At 40.4% G+C, this 25586-nt stretch overlaps 1 protein-coding gene across 2 annotated transcripts in view; it reads right to left on the bottom strand.

The window, feature by feature from the left end:
- slc30a6 (solute carrier family 30 member 6) overlaps positions 1-25586 on the bottom strand; it is a 159878-nt gene that overhangs the window by 77955 nt on the left and 56337 nt on the right. For both annotated transcript variants that reach the window (XM_072580531.1, XM_072580532.1), the window contains 2 exons: positions 9158-9200; positions 6456-6521 (listed from right to left, as the gene is read on the bottom strand). In XM_072580531.1, the coding sequence (XP_072436632.1) occupies positions 6456-6521; positions 9158-9200 (109 nt within the window). The remainder of the gene's footprint in view (positions 1-6455; positions 6522-9157; positions 9201-25586) is intronic.

Raw genomic sequence — 25586 nt, forward strand, 5'->3', positions numbered from 1 at the left:
GATAGGATGAAGGACTGTAACAATTCCTTTCCACTAGGGATCCATCTGGAATGATCTGTCTTGGAGTGGGGAAAGCAGGGCATTTGCCAGGGTTCATTTGATACACTGTGGTGCACCTTGTAGAAGCTGTTTACAATGCATTGGCAAAGACTTAGGAGGAGAGGGTGTAGAGAGAATGATCAAAAAATAAATTTTATATATTAATACAATACAAATGACTGCAAACTATACCATATTACTTTTTTTCTCGTGTTTTCATATTATTTCACATACTTAGTGATGAGACAATGAAAACACTTCTTTTATATAAATGATTTGGATGAGAATACTGAAGGCATGGCTAGTAATTTGCAGACAACACCAAAATTGGTGGCAATTATAGACAATGAAGGAGGTTTTCTAAATTACAAAGGGATCTTGATCAAATGGGTCAATCGGGTGAAAAATGGCAGATGGCGTTCAATCTGGATAAATGCAAGGTATTGCATTTTGGTACAACAAACAAGGGTGGGGTTATACAATCAATGGGAGGGCCTTGGTAGTGTTATAGAATAGAGGGACTTAGGAGTGCAGGTACATAATTTTTTCAAGTTTGTGTCACATACAGACAAGGTGGTTAAGGAGGCGTGTGGCATACTTGCCTTCATTACACAGTTCTTTGAATATAGGAGTTGGGAGGAATAGGAATATAGGTCACTGGTGAGGCATCTTCTGGAATACAGTGACCAGTTCTGGTTGCTCAATTGTAGGAAGGATATTATTAAACTAGAGGGTTTAAAAGAGATTTCCCAGGATGTTGCTGGTTTGAAAGGTTTGAGTTATAAAGAAAGGCTAGATGGGCTGGGGCTTTTTTCACTGGAGCATAGCAGGTTGAGAGGTGATCTTCTAGAAGTTTATAAAATAATGAGAGGTTTAGATAGAGTTAATGGTAGTTGTAGGCTGGGGGATTTCAAGACTGGGGGCATATTTTTAAGGTGCGAGGAGAGAGATTTAAAAAAGACACGAGGGGCAAATTTTTCACACAGAGTGGTTCACATGTGGAATGAAGTTCCTAAGAAAGTGTTGGATATGTCTCCAATTACAACTTTTAAAAGACCTTTGATTAATTACATGAACAGGAACGGTTTGGAGGAATGTGGGCGAGGAGCAGGCAAGTGGAACATGTTTAGTTTTGGATTATGTTCGGCATGGACTGTTTGGGCTGAAGAGTCTGCTTCCGTGCTGTACGACTCTATAACCTGGTCTAACTTATTGTTGAAATGCAATTGCATTTCCAAGTACCGAAAGCAGGGAACTATAATCAGTTAGCTTAATATCTTCACAGGGAAAATGCTGGCATTCATTGTTAAGAAGGTGAAAGTAGATTACTCAGAAAATTTCAGTGTAACCAGGCTTCTACTGATTCTATGATATACATTGATGTGACCTCATCTGGAGTCTGGTGTACAATTTTGGTCTCCTTAATTAAGGATGAACATAAATGTATCAGAAGCAGTGCAAAGAACGTTCATTTGACCAATTCTTAGAATGAAAAGGCTATCTTATGAAGAAAGGTTGAACAACTTCAGGCTGCATCGCTTGGAGTTCAGAAGATTGTGAGGTGATCTTGTTAAAACATACATGATCCTGAGGGAACTTGACAGGGAAAATGCTGAACAGGTGATTCACCTGGTGCGAGAAATTCAAACTAGGGGACACAGTTTACAAATAAGGGGTTTTTTTGTTTAAAGCTGTTTAAGATTGCTCGAACTGGATGGCTAGCCAACAGTGGAATATATTTCCCTCTGACTTTCAATACTGTCGCCTTAGCCTTGAATAGTGCTTTAAAAATCAGAAAAAAAAATTTAGTCCCCAAGCTCATAGCTTTGTAATCTCATTCTCTGATTTCAGGCTAAGTAATGTGCAATATTAATACAATGTACAGTGGGTGGAAGAGAAAATCATGTAGAGATTCCAAGTATGTAAAATAGGGACAATTGTGCAGGTTAAGATGATAATTCCCCAAAACAGGAATTAATTTTATTAATTTTGATTTTATTTTGTATTCCCCACTACCAATTATGCTTTCAAAGTTAATAGCCATGTGATCAAAGAAAAACAAAATCTTTGCAGATTTCACAGTGAAATTGCCATGTTATATAAATACATAATGTAAATACAATACATAGGAACATTACCACCAATATTGTTTCCTGTAGAACAATCTACAGTTAACTGAATATTCAGAGCTTGGGTTCATTCATCAGAACATTGATGCAAGTTAGCATTTGTGAACAGCATGCATGGCAGAGTTTGTTAGGGTCTTGTGGCTTAGTGGTAGTGCCTCTACCTCGAAGCCAGGAAGTTCCTGAAGTCACTGTTCACAATGTGGTCTCCTCTACATCGGGGAGATTAAATGCAGGCTGGGTAACTTCTTTCAAGAACCCTCGTGCTCTGTCCACAAAAACGACTCCGGAGTTTTCAGTTGCCTGCCATTTCAACACACCAGTGTGTTTCTGGCCAACGTTTGTTGCAGGCCTGCCGCAGTGTTCTAGCGAGCCTTAGCACAAGTTTGAAGAATAACATCTCATTTTCCACTTGGGGTCCCTGCACCCTTTGGGACTCAACAGAGAGTTCAATAATATTATAGTCTGATTCAATGCTTTTTAGTCATGACCCACCATGTTATGACATGGATAGCTTTTAGCCAGTGAAGAAGGGTCACTGGACCCAAAATGTTAAGTCTGATTTCACTCTACAGATGCAAGCAGACCTGCTGAGTTTTTCAGAAATTTCTATTTTTGTCTCTTATAGCCCTGTCACCCACTCCCACATACCCCTAGGTCCATTATTACATTAAATGGATTGCATTCAGCATAGCTAACATATTTTCTCATTCTTTATTCTTATTATCATTATTCAGTGATACTTCTGTTCTGGTCTACTTGTTTACCTACCCTTTCCATCGCTCTCTCTCTCTCTGTCTCTTTCTGTTGGCCTCCCTCCACCCCCCACACCTTTCCACTCATTCCCCATCTTTCAGTTTGGTTTCAGCATAATTACCAGTCTTCCTAGCTACTATTCTGATGAAGTCAACAAACTTGAAATGTTAACCCTGCTTTCTTCCCACAGATGCTGCTCCCCCAGGTTCATCAGTAAGAGTTACTGTGAGCCGCCTTGATATTATTGAAATAGTTCTAACTCAGTCTTCTTCTATGGTCCCTACCATGACAGAGGCCTAACTTTCCTTTATACTTTCTAATCAAGCTGTTCAGAGATGTCATTATATACCTCTGGAGTAGGTGGGCCTTGGACCGAGGATTCCTGGCTCAGAGGGAGGGACTCCATCAAAACCAACTGATCTTAAAGATTAGAAAAATAACAGAAAAGCCATGGGTGACAGTCATTTGTTGGTTCACTAGTCAGAGCATTGCTCAGAGAAATCAGAGTCTATCTACCCAAGTTAAAATTTACCAAAGCTTAACTGTTAATCAGCATTAATCAGGCATTCTCCAAGGCAGGGTGTCTACCAGAGTCTACTTGCCAACCAACCGGTACTCTCCTCTCACGCATATTAAATATTGGCTTTGCCCTTGAATTCTTGCAAAATATCCCGATGAGTGCAAGATGAAAAGCTTTGACAAAATGTGCCTTTTATCTGCAATACTCAAGTTCTATACTACCAAATGATACTTTGCCTACCATAATAACTTGGGATAACAAGAGATCAATCTCAGTTTTAATATTTATAGATCTAGGATTGATTGCTTATTGACAGAAGAGAATTTCAAATTTTACCACAAGAATTTCTGAATTTGACTCTACTTCAATACTGGATTCTGGATTAGTGGTGCTGGAAGAGCACAGCAGTTCAGGCAGCATTCAAGGAGCAGCGAAATCGACGTTTCGGGCAAAAACTCTTCATCAGGAATAAAGGCAGTGAGCCTGAAGCGTGAAGAGATAAGCTAGAGGAGGGTGGGTCTCCCCACCCTCCCCCTCCTCTAGCTTATCTCTCCACGCTTCAGGCTCACTGCCTTTATTCCTGATGAAGAGTTTTTGCCCGAAACGTCGATTTCGCTGCTCCTTGGATACTGCCTGAACTGCTGTGCTCTTCCAGCACCACTAATCCAGAATCTGGTTTCCAGCATCTGCAGTCATTGTTTTTACCTCTCTGCTTCATTACTGTCCACTTCGATGCTTGTACTGAAATTCATTTGCAAACGTTTTGTCAACTCACAATCTATCAAGTTAAAAATCACACAACATCAGTTTATAGTCCAACAGGTTTATTTGGAAGCAGTAACTTTCTAAGCACTGCTCCTTCATCAGGTGGTTCTGGAGTATAAAATCGTAAGACACAGGTCTTACGATCTTATACTCCACAACCACCTGATGAAGGAGCAACATTCTGAAAGCTAGCGCTTCCAAATAAACCTGTTGGACCATAACCTGGTGTTGTGTGATTTTTAACTGTGCACACCCTACTCCAACATTGGCACCTTCAAATCATAATCTATTAATGTTTTGCAATGACATGCTGCCATCTCCACAGCTGACAATATTCTTCACCTTTGAATCATTAGCAAATTCAAGTAGTTGGTTTTCTATCTCACTCTTTAAGTTGTTAATTAATACAGCGAGGTTCCAGCACAGGTTATTGCAGGACACCATTAGGCAGAGCCTACTAACTAGAATATCTGATGTGACAATGCTGTCACTTTAACAAGATTATTTTGTCCTTGGGTTCTTTTTTTCAAAAAAGAGAGGTCAGAAAGGCAGAGATGTTGAGGGGTCTGGGAAGAGCTTAGTTAAACAATGGTAGGGGAGTGGCCAGTTCTCCTAGTTCAAGTTTATTCTAGTTTGGTTTAGTTGTGGTAGTCACAAGTTGCTGGAGTCCACAAAGGTTGCAAGCTTCAGCAAATGACTTCTGACTAACTTTCTCTCTGAAATCTCTTTGGATGTTGTTCCCTACTACCTGTAAGAATTTGTGTTTCACTTTACCTTTTTGCCAAGGGGTGTGTTTGTGGGATGTTACTGGATTGGGACAGTTCCTCAGTTAAGTTGCTGAATTGGGTCAGTTAAGTTTTCCAATACGTATGTTATTCTCAATTCTGTTTTCTTTTGTTTATGTTACAACTGTAGTGTTTAAATAAATTCTGTTTTGCTTAAAGCAGAGTGGCTCAACCAGCTGCATCACTTCTGGAATATCCACTTCATATCTGCCTTTAAAATAGGTAAAAGCTGAGGTCTAAACTACCTTCCTAAAATATTTTGGTGTGTGTGTCTGGCCTAGTCCATACCACTGATCACTAACTCTACCACCCCTGTCACCTTCCTCTGATCCAATTTCACATCCAGCCCAACAATTCTCCTTCAATCCCAGGAGCTTTACAGAATCAGAATGGTGAGAAAGAGGCCACTCAGCTTATTGTTTCTGTCTTGTACCTCCAAAGGTGCCATTTATCATCTGATATTCCCCGACCTTGTCCCCATGACTTTAGCAATTTTGCAATAATAAATATTATATTACATGGCCATAATTGTCTAGTTTCCCTCTTACCTTTCTTAAACTGCAGACTGACATACACAATTTTACAAACCACATTTATGTGGATTTATAAAAATGGGGACTTTGTGTAACTCTCAAAATTTCAACCTTCAAATGTACAACCGGGTTCATTGTAGACGGAGCTAGTCAGCTGGATGAATGGTCAAATCTCCAAAACAAGCCATTGTTTGCTCAACACTTTCATCCCATTGGGCATAAATATTCTTTGTTTATCTAAATCCAAAAATGTCAGGAATAGATTAACAATGGTCAAGGCCCAAGGATTCTAAAGTCATTACTGAGATACTGCTGCCATTTTAACAGGCTAAGGGCTTCCAGATTACCAGGCTCAAGCAGTGGTAGGTTACCCTCTACTTACACAGCCAAAATGCCCCAATCCAACAGAAAGATGTTTTGTCAAGTTACCAAGAGCCAGTGAAATGAAATGTCAGACCTTAGTTGTAGATTTCACTAGCCAGCCAGGCCACCATTCTGTGACCTGAAGGTTTGCAATCTTACCTGGTTCAGCCATCACATTACAGTGTCTGTTAAAAGGAGTGACTGGCCGTGTAGTCCATTGTGCAAGTGCAGCTACCAATCTGGCCAGTGCTCCCCCCATTTTTTCCTACGTGAAACAGAACGTTCTGCAGTGCTCTGTGCAGCTGCAGAGCAAATAAGATGAAACTTCACTTCAGTTTGCATGCAGGTGGGGATCCAATCAACATTATGCTGTGAATGCTTAGGCAGGCTGATAAATCTGTTACTTTACAAAGTAACACCATGAAAACGAAGACCTTAAAAAGGGTCAAATGCCTCCTCTTTATTAAAATGGACAGAAGGAACCTCTGCTCATCAAACTGCTTTGGGTCAAAACAGTCACCTCATAAAAAATGAAGCATCTACTGAGTAACGCTGAATATACACTTACCCGAAAGAGTACCCTGAACTAGGTTTCTTCAAAGTCACCCAGAAACTTATTAGGCAAGTCATCAAACTAAAAAACAAAGAGATTATTGTTAAAAGGCTTGGACAGAAAGCAGTTGTAAGCAAAGCAAATTGCATTCACAAGCTTCAGATTTGTTAATTCAATTCCATAAAAAGTAACATTTCACATAAAAATGTCCTAATCGCATGTAAAGAGTAATATTTTACAATTCTTAACTTGTACAATAAAAAGACAATTCTGAGCATAACTAACCACCAAGAAGCCTAAGTATTTTTCTTTTCCTGGAATGATGTCACTTAACATGCGAGTAAACATTTAGCTATAGTTCAAAGTTTTGGAGATAATGTAAATAATTCACTGAAAAAAAACCAACCCCTTTTCCAAACAAAAAGGGCACCGATGAGCAGGCAACAATTTTTTCAAAAAAAAGGGTAAAGTCATATATTTTTTAAACTGCATTTTACAGATCTTTAAGTTTTTTATTAAGTGCCAATTTGTAGAAACAAAATCCAACATGACTTTGCTTCAGAGATATGTCACTTTCCATTCTGTCTGGAGTGATGTCACCAAGATAACAGTCAATTAAGCTACTCACTTTCAGAAATGACAGCAGGTACCAGATTGATAATTACTCCCCAAGAGAGGGCAGGAAACTAGAGGAGTCCCATCTGAAATGGTAATCCCTCTTCCACACATATTCATCAAGTTTATCTTTTTTTAATCCTCACCTTCAATGCTGTGGGGATCGATCAATAGGTTATAATCTAACTCAAAGCATTGACTGCTATTTATTGTTTTCAAAGTAAACAATTTTGAATCGATTTTTACAAAAATGTAGGAATTCAAATACTGAATTGGCAACAGAGCTTAATTGGAGGAAATATACCAAGGCATAAATATTTTATTCAATGACACTATTTTCAGAAACAAACTACATATTGCAATAAAAACCAAGTACCGTAGAAACTAAGCATCTGTAAAACAGTAATGACGTGAGTCCAATGACTTTTTTTGGAAAATAATATGTGTTGTCTCCAATCACAAAAAAAAACTTAGCGAGTTTTGAGAAGATGTGTAGCTCAGGTTGAGGTTTTGGATGTAGATTTGCTCGCTGAGCTGAAAAGTTCATCTCCAGATGTTTTGTTATCTTACGAGGTAACATCTTCAGTGGACCTCATACGAAGCAATGCTGAAAATTCTTGCTTTCTATTTATATGTTTGGGTTTCTTTGGGTTGGTGAAGTCATTTCCTGTGGTGATGTTATTTCCAATGGTGAAGTCACTTCCTGTTCCTTTTCTCAGGGATGGTAGATGGGGTCTAACTCGATGTGTTTGTTGATAGAGTTCCGGTTGGAGTGCCATGCTTCTAGGAATTCTTGTGCGTGTCTTTGTTTGGCTTGTCCTAGGATGGATGTACTGTCCCAGTTGAAGTGGTGTCCTTCCTCATCCGTGTGTGAGGGTACTAGTGAGAGAGGGTCATGTCTTTTTGTGGCTAGTTAGTGTTCATGTATCCTGGTGGCTAGTTTTCTGCCTGTTTGTCCACTGTAGTGTTTGTTACCGTCCTTGCACGGTATTTTGTAAATGATGTTAGTTTTGCTCATTGTCTGTATAGGGTCTTTCAAGTTCATTAGCTGCTGTTTTAGTGTTGGTGGGTTTGTCCCACTTTGACTGGGACAATACATCCACCCGAGGACAAGCCAAACAAAGACACGCACGAGAATTCCTAGAAGCATGGCATTCCAACTGGAACGTGATCAACAAACACATGGAGTCAGACCCCATCTAACACCCCCTGAGAAAAGGTACAGGAAGTGACTTCACCACAGGAAATAACATCACCAACCCAAAGAAACCCAAACATATAAATAGAAAGCAGGAAGTTTCAGCATTGCTTCTCACGAGGTCCACTGAAGATGTTACCTAGTAAGGTAACGAAAAGACTGGTAATGAACCTTTCAGCTCAGCCAGCAAACCTACATCAAAATAAAAACACTCCACGGTTATGTGGCAGAACAATTTAACGCATTAATTTCAAAGTTACAAAATATGATGTTGGCAACACATTTTCACTACAATTTTCAGAATGGAACAAAGGATGTTCCTAATCACAATTCTGTTAACCAGAAGAAACTATAGTAAGCAGACATCAGGCATCATCCCACAGAAAGTAAAGCTTGTAAAGTCTATTCATGAGGAAAGGTGAAGTCACCATGGTGCCAGAGAACTATTGGGCTGGTCCCTCAGGAGAAAGCTGACTGGTGGTGGGTTTAAATGGAGGGTCTCAATGCCTCAGTTGAGGGATGAAGTCAATAAGTGGGACATTCATATTGACCTCAGCCAGTGAATTAAACACACGCTAATAGTGTCACTTTGCATCACAAACCACATGTGGACAACCAAGCAGCTGTGGTCGGAACAGCAGAGGTCAGGAAATAGGTCACCTGCTCACCCTCCCTCATAGAGGTGTGCGTTTATGAAAAATAAAATCCATGAAGTGAATAAAATTTAAAAGCAAAACTGATCAGTTGATGAAATCAGTCACAGTAAAAACTAATTCCGAATATATTTCATAACAACCATTCACAAGGTCTGGCAAAATAAAACCTCACTTCTGTCAATTAATCTTCAATACCGGCATACACAATTACACTAAAAACTGATGTACATAATATTAAAAAAAATTACCTGAAAAAATCAAAAATGGTAAGATATGTGTAAGCAGTTAAAGCTGTAGAGAAAACAAGAAAAATATCAAATTAATATTTATATTTTGTCAAGTACACTTTTTTTCTTAATTCACAGCAATAAATGAAGTTGTGGCATAAGTTATAAAAGCAGGTAACTGTACAAAATGTTGGTTAGGCCCTAACTTTTCATAGTTCTCGTCACCATACAAAAGGAAGGATGCAATTGCACTGGAGGGGGTGAAAAGCAGATTCACCAGGATGTTGCCTGGGTTGCAGCATTCAGATATGAAGAAAGGTTAGATCAGCTCAGATCGTTCTCTTTGGAGCACAGAAGGTTGAGGGGGAAGCTGAGAGAGGTGTATAAGATTATGAGTGCCATGGATATGGAGAATAAAAAGCAGCTGTTCCCTTTAGTTGAAAGGTCAATAACAAAGGGGTATAATTTTTTAAGTGAAAGGCCGGAGGTTTAGAAGGAATGAAGAATAGCATTTCACCAAGACACTATTGAACTACAGAAGCAATCATCCCAACATCCACAAATAAGCTGCATTAGAACATTATTTCATCAAGCCACCACACACTGCAGCACAGGGGAACTACGCAGAGCAGAGGAAAATCACCTAAACAGTAAATTCAAAACGAATAGGTACCCAATGAACGCAGTCCACTGATTTCTGAGCAACAAACCCAAACAAACAGACAAAACAAATCCAGAAACCCTAGTCACTCTCCCCTGTGTTAAAAGCATCTCAGAAATGACTGCCAGACTACTCATCCCCTTGGCATTATGTTAGCCCACAAACCCCCCAATACAAAACAGCAGCTCATGAACTTGAAAGACCCAACAAGCAAAATTAATGTCATCTACAAAATACCGTGCAAGATCTGTGACAAACAGGCAGAAAACTAGCCATCAGGATCCATGAACATCAACTAGCCACAAAACGACATGACCCACTCTCACTAGTATCCTTACATACGGATGAGGAAGGACACCACTGACTAGGACAACACATTCATCCCAGGACAGGCCAAACAGACACTCATGAGAATTCCTAGAAGCATGGCATTCCAACCAGAACTCTATCAGCAAGCACATGGACTTGGATCCTGTTTACTGTCACCTCAGAAAAAGAACAGGAAATGACATCACCATATGAAATGATGTCACCACAGAAAATGGCATCACCTACCCAAGGAAACTCAAAACACATAAATAGAAAGCGGGCCACACCACCAGTACTTCATTTGGAGGTTACCGAATATGGTGACGAAATATCAGAAAACGAACCTTCCAACTCAGCAAGCAAACCTACATCCAGAACCTCAACCTGAGTTACAAATCTTCTCAAAGCTCACTAACTGCTTTTCGTCATTTATATAACTGATTTAGAACTGAACATAGGAGGTATAGTTAGTAAGTTTGCAAATGACACCAAAATCAGAGGTGTAGTGGACAGCGAAGAAGGTCATCTCAGAGTACAATGGGATCTTGAATGGCAGATAAACTTTAATTTAGATAAATGGGAGGTGCTGCATTTTGGAAGGGCAAATCATAGCAGGATTTATACACTTAATGTTAAGGTCCTGGGGAATGTTGCCGAACAGAGACCTTTGGAGTGCAGTTTGATTTTTCCTTCAAGTTGGAGTCGCAGTAGATAGGATAGTGAAGGCGGCATTTGGTATGCTTTCCTTTAATGGACAACGTATTGAGTTCAGGAGTTGGGAGGTCATGTTGCGGCTGTACTGGACATTGGTTAGGCCACTTTTGGAATACTGTATTGCGTGCAATCATGGTCTCCCTCCAATAGGGAGAATGTTGTTAAACTTAAAAAGGTTCAGAAAAAAAAAAGATTTACAAGGATGTTGCCAGGGTTGAAGGTTTTGAACGATCAGGAGATGTTGAATAGGCTGGGGCTGTGTTCCCTGCAGCGTCGAAGACGGAGGGGTGACTTTAAATCATGAGGGGCATGGATAGGGTAAATAGACAAAGTCTTTTCCCTGGGTTGGGGAAGTCCAGAACCCGAGGGCATAAGTTTAGGGTGAGAGGGGGAAGATTTAAAAGGGACCTCAGGGCAACCTTTTCATGCAGATGGTGGTACGTATATGGAATGAGCTACCAGAGGAAGTGGTGGAGGCTCTTCAATTACAACATTTAAAGGACACCTGGATGGGTATATGTTTAGAAAGGGTTTAGAGGGATATGGACCAAGTGCTAGCAAACGGTATTAGATTAGTTTATGTTATGTGGGTGGCATTAACAAGTTGGACCAAAGGGTCTGTTTTCGTGCTGTACATCTCTATGATTCTAAAAGGGTGTTGTGGATTGTGAATGCACTGCCTGGGAGGAAATCTCACAACTTTTAAAAACACTTGATGAGCACTTGAAGTGTCATAACATTTGAGAGCTATGGGCCTAGTGCAGCAAAGTGAAACTAGTATAGGTAAGATGACATTTTTGGCAGTAGAGACTTAGTGGGCTGAATGTGATTCCATGAATATTTCTTTGAGTCTTATGTAAACAGTTGTCTTTAAGAAACTCTCTAACCTGAACATTCACAATTAATTTTGTACTCAATAACTATTTAAAATATACATGTTGCAACATTCCTGATGAAGGGCTTATGCCCAAAGCGTCAATTCTCCTGAACCTCAGATGCTGCCTGACTGGTTGTGCTTTTCCAGTACCACATTCTTCGACAAAGAATTAAATGTGCCAGATGAATGCAGACTCAAAACTGATAACATTAATTCTATCACAGAGAGAGATTGTCCTTTAGGTAATTCAAAAATATTTGGATGCAAATTGAACATAGCAGAACACTTCAATCCTGCAACATTTAAATTTTCTAAAGTCATTATTAGCTTTGATTAGGAAACATATAACTGACAGACTTTACTTTGTTGGTTACACAGACAGTAATGTTGCCCTAATTTACTTCAGGAGGATTCAGACAAAATGCATTCTGGTGGATTGGACTGAAAATGATCCTATTAGTAAGATAGCTAACTATTAACCCTAATAGGGGTAGTGTTCATAAAGATTTCTACTTTAATCCATTTTACCTCAAGAAAAGTAATCTCTACTACAACGTGCAAGGTTAAACCTAAGGGTATACAAAAACTGATACTCATGAAGGACTCGAGCACATGGTGAGGACAGTGCAGTAGAGAGAGAGAACCTGCACAGTTACTGCCTTTGCTGTTTGAATTCGTGTATCGCTGGACATCGGAGTGCATCTGGGAAAATTAACAAACAGTGAAATTCACAACTAATCTTGGAGGAACTGATGGGCGAAGTTCACAGCACAGAATCAGATTCGTTAATTATTGTTTTAAGTCTGTCCAAGAGAAAGGCTTCAATAATGAGTATAGTGGATTTTTTCTTGATTATATGTTTTTGGAGATAAGTCTCTTGATTAAACTTAAAATATAAGCCATAGCTATTCATTTAACCTGGGGCAGTGTTTGTAGAGGAATAAGATGGTGTTTTCTGGGTCTGTAGATTGTGAAGAAGCAATAAAGGCCTTTGCAGTGATATGTACTTCTTGTCAGATATGGGAGTTTAAGGGTTACTGCGGATTATATCTGCCATAAACGTTGTTGGATGTAAATCTTATCAGATCGAGTGAATCGGTTGGAGAGACAGACAGAAGCAATGAGGAATTTGCAATAGCAACAGTATGTGATGGATGGTAGTTTTACGAAGGGGGGAAAGTCTCAGATACAGACACATAGATGGATTAACTCCAGGAAGGGTGAGAGAGGTCAGCACCTAGGGCAGGAGTCTTTTGTGGATATACCCATTTCAAACAGATATGCTGTTTTGGAAGACATAGGGGGTGATGGATTCTCAGGGGAACGTAGCACGAGCAGCCAAGTTCCTGGTATTGAGACTGGCTCTAATGCAACGAGGGGTACGTCAGCTTCCAAGAGGTCAATTGTGTTAGAGGATTCTGTAATCGGAGGTACAGACAGACGTTTCTGTGGCCAGCAGAGAAAAAGCAGAATGGTGTGTTGCTTCCCTGGTGCCAGGATCAAGGATGTCTCAGAAAGGGTGCGGAATGTTCTCACAGGGGAGAGGGGCCAGCAGGAGGTCATTGTCCACATTGGAACCAACGACATTGGAAGGGAAAAGGTTGAGACTCTGAAGGGAGATTACAGAGAGTTAGGCAGAAATTTAAAAAGGAAGTCCTCAAGGGTAGTAATATCTGGATTACTCCCAGTGCTATGAGCTAGTGAGGGCAGGATTAGGAGGATAGAGCAGATGAATGCATGGCTGAAGAGCTGGTGTATGGGAGAAGGATTCACATTTTTGGATCATTGGAATCTCTTTTGGGGTAGAAGTGACCTGTACAAGAAGGACGGATTGCACCTAAATCGGAAGGGGACTAATATACTGGCAGGGAAATTTGCTAGAACTGCTTGGGAGGATTTAAACTAGTAAGGTGGGAGGGGTGGGACCCTGGGAGATTTAGTGAGGAAAGAGATCAATCTGAGACGGGTACAGCTGAGAACAGAAGTGAGTCAAACAGTCAGGGCAGGCAGGGACAAGGCAGATGAACTCAGGGCATGTTTAGGAACATGGGACTGGGATATCATAGCAATTACAGAAACATGGCTCAGGGATGGGCAGGACTGGCAGCTGACTGTTCCAGGATACAAATGCTACAGGAAGGATAGAAAGGGAAGCAAAAGAGGAGGGGGAGTAGCATTTTTGATAAGGGATAGCATTACAGCTGTGCTAAGGGAGGATATTCCTGGAAATGTATCGAGGGAAGTTATTTGCGTGGAACTAAGAAATAAGAAAGGGATGATCACCTTATTGGGATCGAATTATAGACCCCCCAATAGTCAGAGGGAAATTGAGAAACAAACTTGTAAAGGGATCTCAGCTATCTGTAAGAATAATAGGTAGTTATGGTAGGGGATTTTAACTTTCCAAACATCGACTGGGACTGCCATAGTGTTAAAGGTTTAGATGGAGAGGAATTTCTTAAGTGTGTACAAGACAATTTTCTGATTCAGTATGTGGATTTACCGACTAGAGAAGGTGCAAAATTTGACCTATTCTTGGAATTAAGGCAGGGCAGGTGACTGAGGTGTCAATGGGGGAGCACTTTGGAGCCAGCGAACATAATTCTATTCCTTTTAAAATAGTGATGGAAAAGGATAGACCAGATCTAAAAGTTGAAGTTCTAAATCAGAGAAAGGCCAATTTTGACGGTATTAGGCAAGAATTGTCGAAAGCTGATTGGAGGCAGATGTTCGCAGGTAAAGGGACGGCTGGAAAATGGGAAGCCTTCAGAAATGAGATAACAAGAATCCACAGAAAGTATATTCCTGTCAGGGTGAAAGGAAAGGCTGGTAGGTATAGGGAATGCTGGATGACTAAAGAAATTGAGGGTTTGGTTAAGAGAAAGGAGGAAGCATACAGACAGGATAGATCTAGTGAATCCTTAGAAGAGTATAAAGAAAGTAGGAGTATACTTAAGAGGGAAGTCAGGAGGGCAAAAAGGGGACATGAGATAGTTTTGGCAAATAGAATTAAGGAGAATCCAAAAGGTTTTTACAAATATATTAAGGACAAAAGGGTAACTAGGGAGAGAATAGGGCCCCTCAAAGATCAGCAAGGTGGCCTTTGTGTGGAGCCACAGAAAATGGGGGAGATACTAAATGAATAGTTTGCATCAGTATTTACTGTGGAAAAGGATATGGAAGATATAGACTATCGGGAAATAGATGGTGACATCTTGCAAAATGTCCAGATTACAGAGGAGGAAGTGCTGGATGTCTTGAAACGGTTAAAAGTGGATAAATTCCCAGGACCTGATCAGGTGTACCTGAGAACGCTGTGGGAGGCTAGAGAAGTGATTGCTGGGCCTCTTGCTGAGATATTTGGATCATCAATAGTCACAGGTGAGGTGCCAGAAGACTGGAGGTTGGCAAATGTGGTGCCACTGTTTAAGAAGGACTGTAAAGGCAAGCCAGGGAACTACAGACCAGTGAGACTGCCTCGGTGGTGGGCAAGTTGTTGGAGGGAATCCTGATGGACAGGATGTACATGTATTTGGAAAGGCAAGGACTAAATCGTGATAGTCAGCATGGCTTTGTGCGTGGGAAATCATGTCTCACAAACTTGACTGAGTTTTTTGATGAAGTAACAAAGAGGATTGTTGAGGGCAGAGCAGTAGATGTGATCTATATGGATTTCAGTAAGGCATTTGACAAGGCTCCCCATGGGAGACTGATTAGCAAGGTTAGATCTCATGGAATACAGGGAGAACTAGCCATTTAGAGACAGAACTGGCTCAAAGGTAGAAGATCTTTGTGGTGGAGGGTTTTTTTTTCAGACTGGAGGCCTGTGACCAGTGGAGTGCCACAAGGATCAGTGCTGGGCCCTCTACTTTTTGTCATTTACATAAATAATTTGGATGCGAGCATAAGAGGTACAGTTAGTAAGTTTGCAGGTGCCACCAAAATTGGAGGTGTAGTGGACAGCAAAGAGGGTTGGCCTCAGATTACAACAAGATCTTGACCAGATGGGCCAATGGTCTGAGAAGTGGCAGATGGAGTTGAATTCAGCTAAATGAGAGATGCTACATTTTGAGAAAGCAAATCTTAGCAGGACTTATACACTTAATGGTAAGGTCCTAGGGAGTGTTGCTGAACAAACAGACCTTGGAGTACAGGTTCATAGCTCCTTGAAAGTGGAGTCGCAGGTAGATAGGATAGTGAAGAAGGTGTTTAGTATGCTTTCCTTTATTGTACAGGAGTTGGGAGGTCATGTTGCTGCTGGACAGGACATTGGTTAGGCCACTGGTGGAATATTGCGTGCAACTCCGGTCTTCTTCCTATCAAAAAAATGTTGTGAATCTTGAAAGGGTTCAGAAAAGATTTACAAGGACGTTGCCAGGGTTGGAGATCTGAGCTACAAGGAGAGGCTGAACAGGCTGGGACTGTTTTCCTTGGAGCGTCGGCAGCTGAGGGGTGACCTTATAGAGGTTTACAAAATTATGAGGGGCATGGATAGGATAAATAGACAGTCTTTTCCCTGGGGTCGGGGAGTCCAGAACTAGAGGGCACAGGTTTAGGGTGAGAGAGGAAAGATATAAAAGAGACCTAAAGGGCAACTTTTTCACGCAGAGGGTGGTACGTGTATGGAATGAGCTGCCAGAGGATGTGGTGGAGGGTGGTACAATTGCAACATTTAAGAGGCATTTGGATGGGTATATGAATATGGGCCGGGTGCTGGTAGGTGAAACTAGATTGGGTTGGGATATCTATTCGGCATGGATGGGTTCGACTGACGGGTCTGTTTCCATGCTGTACACCTCGATGACTCTATGACTCACCTGCATTTGAAAATCATTACCAGTTGAAGATTGCTAAAGCTATTATGGCCATCCTTTACATCAAAGACTGGTACTGTGCTTCAGACTGCACATGGTCGCTCTTTCATTGACTTGTGAGTACTGCAGCCAGGTCATAGCTTGTAAAGTTGTGTGAACCATTTCTTAATTCAAGGATTAGTACACTGACCTTGGGAGGCATTTCCTCAGTCAAGGGTTCCACTTATCTCCAGGTGCTCATCTCACCTGATACCATCTCTGAACAGGTTGATTAGAAAATATCTCGAGTGGCCACATCACTGGTCCACACTCACCGCTAACTAGATCAAAGCACTGAAGGAGTGTCATCAACGAACAAGTCCTTCAATAGAACAAGAACTATAATATTTAAACTGAAATTTACAGCAATGCTGGAAAAATTTTTAAGTAATTTGTTTTTTCACTATACTTGAAAGTTAGGAAAATAAATCACTTCCATTTTAAAAATAGAAGTTCAAAAACAATTTCCAAGTATTATAAGTAACAGTACAGAGATGGAAAACAGCTACAGAGTCACAGAGATGTACAGCCTCCACCACTTCCTCTAGCAGCTCATTCCACACACGTGCCCCTTAGGTCTCCTTTACATCTTTCCCCTCTCACCCTAAACCTATGCCCTCTAGTTCTGGACTCCCCCACCCCAGGGAAGGGGCATTGTCTACTTATCCTATCCATGCCCCTCATGATTTTGTAAACTTCTATAAAGGTCACTACTCAGCCTCTGACGTTCCAGGGAAAACATCTCTAGCCTATGCAATGTCTCCCTATTGCTCAAACCCTACAACCCTGGCAACATCCTTGTAAATCTTTACTGAACCCTTTCAAGTTTCACAACATCCTTCCGATAGGAAGGAGACCAGAATTGCACACATGACCTCCCAACTCTGTACTCAATACTCTGACCAATAAAGGAAAGCATACCAAACACCACCTTCACTATCCTATCTACCTGCGACTCCACTTTCAAGGAGCTATGAACCTGCACTCCAAGGTCTCTTTGTTCAGCAACACTACCTAGGACCTTACCATTAAGTGTATAAGTCCTGCTAAGATTTGCTTTCCCAAAATGCAGCACCTCGCATTTATCTAGATTAAACTCCATCTGCCACTTCTCAGCCCATTGGTCCATCTGATCAAGATCTTGTAATCGGAGGTAACCTTCTTTGTTGTCCACTACACCACCAATTTTGGTGTCATCAGCAAACTTACTAACTATACCTCTTATGCTCACACCCAAATCATTTATGTAATTGACGAAAAGTAGTGGACCCAGCACTGATCCTTGTGGCACTCCACTTGTCACAGGCCTCCAGTCTGAAAAATAACCTTCCACCACCACCCTCTGTCTTCTACCTTTGAGCTAATTCTGTATCCAAATGGCTAGTTCTCTCTGTGAGATCTAACCTTGCTAACCAGTCTCCCATGGGAAACCTTGTCTACCGTCTTACTGAAGTCCATATAGATCACGGCCACCGTTCTGCTCACATCAATCCTCTTTGTTACTTCTTCAAAAAACTCAATCAAGTTTGTGGGACATGATATCTCATGCACAAAGCATGTTGACTAGCCCTAATCAGTCCTTGCCTTTCAAAATACAAGTATATCCTGTCCCTCAGGATTCCCTCCAACAACTTGCCCACTACCGACGTCAGGCACCTCTGGGACACCCGGACCAAATCATCCCAACCACCCCGTAGCCCAACACTTCAACTCCCCCTCCCACTCCACCAAGGAAATGCAGGTCCTTGGACTCCTCCATCGCCAGACCATGGCAACACGACGGTTGGAGGAAGAGCGCCTCATCTTCCGCTTGGGAACCCTCCAACCACAAGGGATGAACTCAGATTTCTCCAGTTTCCTCATTTCCCCTCCCCCCACCTTGTCTCAGTCAAATCCCTCGAACTCAGCACCTCCTTCCTAACCTGCAATCTTCTTCCTGACCTCTCCGCCCCCACCCCACTCCGGCCTATCACCCTCACCTTGACCTCCCTCCACCTATCGCATTCCCAATGCCCCTCCCCCAAGTCCCTCCTCCCTACCTTTTATCTTAACCTGCTGGACATACTTTCCTCATTCCTGAAGAAGGGCTGATGCCCGAAACGTCGATTCTCCTGCTCCTTGGATGCTGCCTGACCTGCTGCGCTTTTCCAGCAACACATTTTCAGCTCTGATCTCCAGCATCTGCAGTCCTCACTGGTCTATTATTCCCTAGCTTATCCTTACCACCTTTCTTAAACAGTGGCACCATGTTAGCCAACCTCCAGTCTCTGGCACCTCACCTGTGACTATCAATAATTACAAATATCTCAGCAAGGGGCCCAGCAAACACTTACCTCGCTTCACACAGGGTTTTAGGGTACACCTGATCAGGTCCTGGGGATTTATCCACTTTTATACATTTCAAGACATCCAGCACTTCCTCCTCTGTAATATGGACATTTTTCAAGATGTCATCATCTATTTCCCTACATTCTACATTGTCCATGTCCTTTTCCACAGTAAACGCTGATAGAAAATACTTGTTTAGTATCTCCCCCATCTCTTACGGCTCTGCACAAAGGCTGCCTTGCTGATTTTTGAGGGGCCCTATTCTCTCCCTAGTTGTTCTTTTGTCTTTAATATATTTGTAAAAACACTTTGGATTCTCCTTAACTTTATTTGTAAAAGCTATCTCATGTTGCCTTTTTGTTCCCCAGATTTCCCTCTTAAGTATACTCCTACTGCCTTTATTCTCTAAGGATTCATTTGATCTATCTTGTCTATAGCTGACATATGTTTCTTTCTTTTTCTTAACCAAATCCTCAACTTCTCTCATCATTCAGCATTCCCGACCAGCCCTTCCTTTCACCCTGACAGGAATATACGGTCTCTGTTAACAGAGAAATTTGTTGCACTCTCAATCATAGAATATTATTGACAGTGATGAGAAAAACATGGAGATAAAAAGGCACAAAAAATTATGGTTAAAAACTGTCTGAATACTATTTTGGATGACTAAAGAAAATGACAGCATTTGGTCATGTTTATAATATTCTGCCAATGTACAATTGTGCATCAATTTATCTAACAAATTCAACCTCGTCACAGGAGAAGGGCAACCAAAACATCCATACCCAAAATTAATTTAGGAACAGGCTAATCTTTTGTTCCTGGAATTCTTTATGCTTAAACTCCATGGGACAATGCACTTTGCCACCCTGATCCAATCTAAAGGCAAATCAGAATTCTTACTTCAGAAAAGCTCTTTTCAAATGGCTTGCACTCTAACCAATTTAAAATGAAACTCATTAATTACTGAAATACATGCCATGGGGATTTGAAACCAAAGACAGCATTAAAAAAGAAATGTAGTCCCATGTTGACTAACATGTTTAAGAGTAGCAATGTGTCACATTGAGCAGTCCAAGTTGAGAAATAATGTAGGTTTCAATTTTTATTCCATTATTCTTGATCTCAGGTGTGCTGTTGTGTGGACTAATCAAAAAGCCAGACAACTCCTTACAAAGCACATGTCTCGCCAACAATGGAGAATATAATGTTGGAATCGAAAGCCTCTTTCACAGCAGTAATTCTGAGTGTGTTCTCTAATCTCAATGTCCACCAGCACAGCACCCTCAACACCAGCATGAGATGGTAAGCATCAGAAGCTGCCTGACCTACTTTGTTTTTCCAGCACCACACTCTCGACTTAGAAATTCTGTGGTTCACTTGCATTTATGAATTTACTGGTTGCCCTGCTTTGGCTCCTATGTATTAGCATAACTAAAATATTTTTCATTGGGTACATGGCAGACATCTTATTGGAATTCATACTGACAGCATACATTATCAATATTTTCAGTATTTAGATATCTCATGTATACACCACCATCTCAATAAAATGACAAAAATATAAAAACAAGGCTAATGAGTATTAAGGTGGGCAGAGATTAGACACATGAATCATAGAAGCATGCAGTAAGAAATTAATGCATATGGCTGAGTTTGAATAACTTGTATGACAATTTATAAATTTAGGTTTTAGAGGGCATCGCGTAATTTAAGGAAATCCACCTTGTTCCATTACACTACTTCTAAAAGTATCAAATGGTCACTGCAACTTAACTGAGAACCATATTACTATTACAACAAGTAAAAGCTGATGAACAATCTCTCAAGATACCAATGTCCTGAGATCAGCACTTCGTTATGAAAATTTAACACACTGTATGGCAGTCAGAAATGAGAAATTTATGCAACACTTCTGATTCTGCCTCATCCTTCCATCTATTCCCAATTCACAAATAGGAATTGCAAACTTGTAGGCAGTATGCTATTTCATATACAAATTTAATTGAGTTTTTTTTGAAGAGGTTACCAAGAAGCAAGAACAAGGCAGAGAGGTAGGCATTTTCTACATGGACTTTGGCAAGGCCTTCAACAAGGTCCCACATGGTTAGTAAGGTTAGATCATATGGGATCCTGGGAAAAATAGCCAATTGGACACAAAATTAGCTTGATGGTAGAAGGCAGAGGATGGTGGTATAGGATTGTTATTTGGATTGGAGGCCTGTGACCAGGATCATTTCTGGGTCCATTGTTGTTTAGTCATTTATATCAGCGATTTGGATGAGTATATTGGAGGTATGGCTCGTAAATTTGCGGATGATGCCAAAATTGGTGTCAGAGTGGACTGCAAAGAAGGTTAGCTAAGGGTACAATGAGATCTTAATCAGTTAAGGCAATGGGCCGAGGAGTGACAGATAGAGTTTAATTTAAATGAATGCAATATGTTGCAGTTTGATAAGGCAAAGCAGGACAGGACTTACGAAGTTAATGGAAGGGCCCTGGGGAATATTGATGAAAAGAGGGAACAAGGAACTTTAATTGATCCTTGAAAATGACATCGCAGGTAGACAAGGTGATGAACGCGGTATTTGGCATATTTGCCTTCAGAGCACTGAATATAGCAGTTGGGATGTCATGTTGTGGCTGTACAAGACATTGATGAGTCCACATTTAGAATACTGTGCAAATTCTGGTCATCCAGCTACAGGAAGTATATTGTTAAACTAGAAAGGATACTGAAAAAAATTACAGTGGTTGCTAGGTCTTGAGTCATAAGGAGAGGCTGCATAGACCAGAACTTTTTACCTGGAGCTTTGGAGACTGAGAAGTGACCATATGCAGGTTTATAAAATAATGAAAGGCATTGATAGGTTGAATAGCCGTGTTTCTTTTCCCAAGGGTGGGAGAGTCCAAAACTAGACACCATACGTTTAAGGTTAGAAGGGAAAGATTTAAAAGGGACCTGAGGGGCTACCTTTTCATGCAAAGGATGGTGCGTGGATGGAATGAGCTGCCAGAGAAAGTGGTACAGGCAGGTACAATTACAACATTTGAAAGACATTTGTAGGGCAAAATGCAGGCAAATGGGATTAGTTCAGTTTAGGATACCTGGTCAGCATGGACAAGTTGGACCAAAGACGCTGTTTCTGTTTCTATGACTCTGTGACTGCAAGAGGTGAACTTTGACATCATCTAACCACTTACTCTGAAAATGTATTGTCTCAGCCAGCTGTTAACAGAATCACAGAATTATTATGGTACATGAAGTGATCATTCAGCCTACCATGTCCACACCAGCTCTCCAAATGAGCAGTTGATCTAATGTTCATGACGATCACAGCCAGAAATCCACTGGGAGTGTGGGGATTGAAGAAGAATGTGAAGGAGAGATATCTTCCCATTCATGAATAAATTGATGCGGAAAAAGATTTTTTTATTTTTGAACCTACAATAATTCATTTAGGAGGTCTGGAAAAACAGCCATTTACACAGCTAATGCTTTACAGAACTGGTACATAGTTGCAAATACAGGCATTATATCAATTTATTTTGCTTTCTCATGATCAATTTATTCCTCCATATGAGGGAAAATAAACTATAACTTAGTTTTGGGAGATTCAGATGGATCTCTGACTGCACATAAAATGATTGCAGCAACAGCTATTTTAAGTTATCCTTCATAAATCAGTCTTTTTGTGACATAGTCCTCATGCAACAACCTAGACAACAAAAAAAGGAAAACAAGTATAACTACTGGAGTCTATGACTTTTCTTGCTCCATATGGTGGCTTCTGTAGAGAATTGTGCCAAATTAATTTCGTGAATGTAGAGTGAAATTATCCTTTGAGGTAGATCTTGTGAACAACCTCAACCTGAGCTACAAACCTTGCAAAAATCTTGAGAACATTTAAGTGGACTAGTCAAATCTGGACAATTAAGTTTTCACGAAAACTTTACAAATCAACACCTGAATTCACTACACTTTCAAAATACCAAGCTCAGCACCAGTTAAGGTTAATGACTGCAGACAAGGCCTTTCAGGAAAAGACACAGTAAGACTCCATAAGTTTCTGGCTCAGTTGAAGCACTTTGGTGGCCAAGCATTGCACACTACTGTCTCAGAGCATCACTGTATCAACAGGATAAGGTCAGTTGTGTATGTTTACAAAAGTGGCCAATCAAGATAAAAGAAACAAGAACGCTAAAGGTAAATTAATCTATCTTTTTGGTTTAATTTTTAATGCTGACTGCAGAACACAAGACAAACATTCATATACTCCGCGCTCTCATTTTATTTGTGCCATTTTATTTCCTACCCTAGGGACAGATACATTTCTTACATAACTGCAGCCCTGTTACCAAGGGATCAGCAATGTTAAAGGCTCTGCCCTTTCCCATCCATCTATGCTACATTTAGCCTGCTCCCCTAGTAGAGCTGCAACTGAGCCAATAGAATGGTGTAGAAATATTCGATTTCCAATATCAAAATCTTAGCTAGTTTTCAGACTTGAAGCAGGAGATTTGCAAACTACAGCATTCTGCTGTCATTGCTTCATGAAACACATATCGACCACTCAGTGTCGGATATCGTAAAATGCTCTGCATTAAAAGAGAATTCTTCAATAAGTAAACTAAAAGCTTTATTGACTGAAAACAAGAATCCACTTGGTATACTCTGAAAAGAAATTTAAGACTTTAAAAGGAAGCTTTGCGTCAATGCGTCCCTGCAAAGCTACCATTAGTGGCTGTGGACTCAGGCTGATAAAGGCAGCCGTCTCCTAATAGTCACTGAGACAATCTTCCCACTTTAGCAAACTCCAGACATCCAGATGGATTGAACTGTCATAACATTACAGCAGATACTGTCAGCTAGGCTGTACAGATTTCATATCTCATCTGAGATTTCCACTTTGCTGCTCCACAGCACAGTCTGTAAGTTAAGTCTGTTTACTATGTTCTGCCAGACTGCGTTTGAAGGTTAATAAAGTATATTTGTACAACTGCAGAGAAAAATTTTAAATGCATTAGTCCATTTCCCAAGGTGGTGCTCACATACAAAGTTTATTTTAATTAAATATGTCTCTTGTTGTAATGATCCTCTAACTTCTCATTCCCAACATTTGCCTCAGTCTCCCCTAATTGTACAGTGTATGGTTCAATTGTTGTTGTCTCTGTAACCATAACTTCCTCCTTCTCGCTCAGCCTTTTGGTCTTGTACTTCACAAATATTGTATTATTGATTTTGTTTGCATCTTTTACATTTCAAAAGTAAATTGCTTACAATAAAATACCAGCAAGCATGACAGATGCAGTGAAAATGTGGACCAACAGTTGATGAACGTTTACTGGTGAGACAGAAACTGCAGCTGGAGTCATGCTAACATGAACAAAAAACAGACAGGGAAATCAGCAGCATTGAGCCAAATGGGCAAGGTGTCACAGTGTTGGGATCTGGTAGATCAACTGAAATAGCATATGACTGGGCTATAGTATAGAGTTGGGGAAAAGAAAGAGAAAGTGAACCATTTACTCCGGACATATACACAGCTGTTTAAAATCATCTCCAGATTAGCCAGATCTCAGCAAGAAAGGTGGGACTGCCACTTTCAGTGTTAAAATGCTATGTTTTCATGCACTGTATTAGGAAAACTTATGAAACGTAAATAAATCTCTGCATGTGTAATTGATAGCAATAAGTTAGCAACAGGACACCTTGCTATTTGGGACATCAAATTGGTAAGTCAGATTTTCCTGGGCAAAAAAGCCAAAATGTTGAAGACACAAAATCTGAAGCAAAACAAAAAACGCTGGAAACGTGCACATTAAGAGATGTGGAGTGAAAACAGTTAATTGGTAGAATTGTAACATCTAACTACACTCATAGCTCGGGTAGGCTGGCTGCAGCCTGGGAACTCTCAGTTTAACATAATAGAGTTTGGCATGGTTGAGCTTAAGATACACAGTATGGAAGAGGAAAGGTATGAGGAATGATAAGTATGATTGATCATTTTGAAGAAAGAAATATTTTTTAAAGAAGTTCAGCAGAATCTACCAATCTTAATTATGGATACACATTTACTTTCCTAAAACAGTTCTTTGATTTATGTACTCCACCCAGGAATGCACTACCTACCTTTTGTTAATGGCTCAATTGACAGCATTTTTGTCTCTGACACAGCACTGCAACACTACAAACTCAAAAATGACATTCTTAAATGATGTCTGTTTTGTCTTCTCAGCAAGATGTAAAAGAAGCAATGTCTCCCCCCTTGCTTGTGGCACATTGGTAGTGTCCTGTTCCCTGGACTGGGAGGCCTGGGTCAATGTCCAATCTGCTCCAGAGAAGTGTAATAAAACCCACAAATGGGTTGATTTGAAACACTTTTTAAAAAAATTATGCAATGATGTTATTTTGAAGAAAAGCAGGTGAGTTATCATTGGTGCAGCTGAACTGGCAGCTTCTCAAAGTAACCAGACTTTATGGATAATTTCCTTCAGGTAATCAAAATTTAACAACAATATCTGACAACTAAATAAACACAATGAAATAAATTAAACCACAAATTTCACATTTCAGAAATTATGTTATTAGATTAAATTTTTAAACCCAATTTTAATAAAATATCTGCAGCTTTAAAATCCTACACTGTTTCATTTTTTTCATCATAATTTAACTTGCATTACTAGTGAGTTTATTGCATGTTAATA

This window comes from Chiloscyllium punctatum, chromosome 11 (genome assembly GCF_047496795.1).
Source record: "Chiloscyllium punctatum isolate Juve2018m chromosome 11, sChiPun1.3, whole genome shotgun sequence".
Taxonomy (NCBI): domain Eukaryota; kingdom Metazoa; phylum Chordata; class Chondrichthyes; order Orectolobiformes; family Hemiscylliidae; genus Chiloscyllium; species Chiloscyllium punctatum.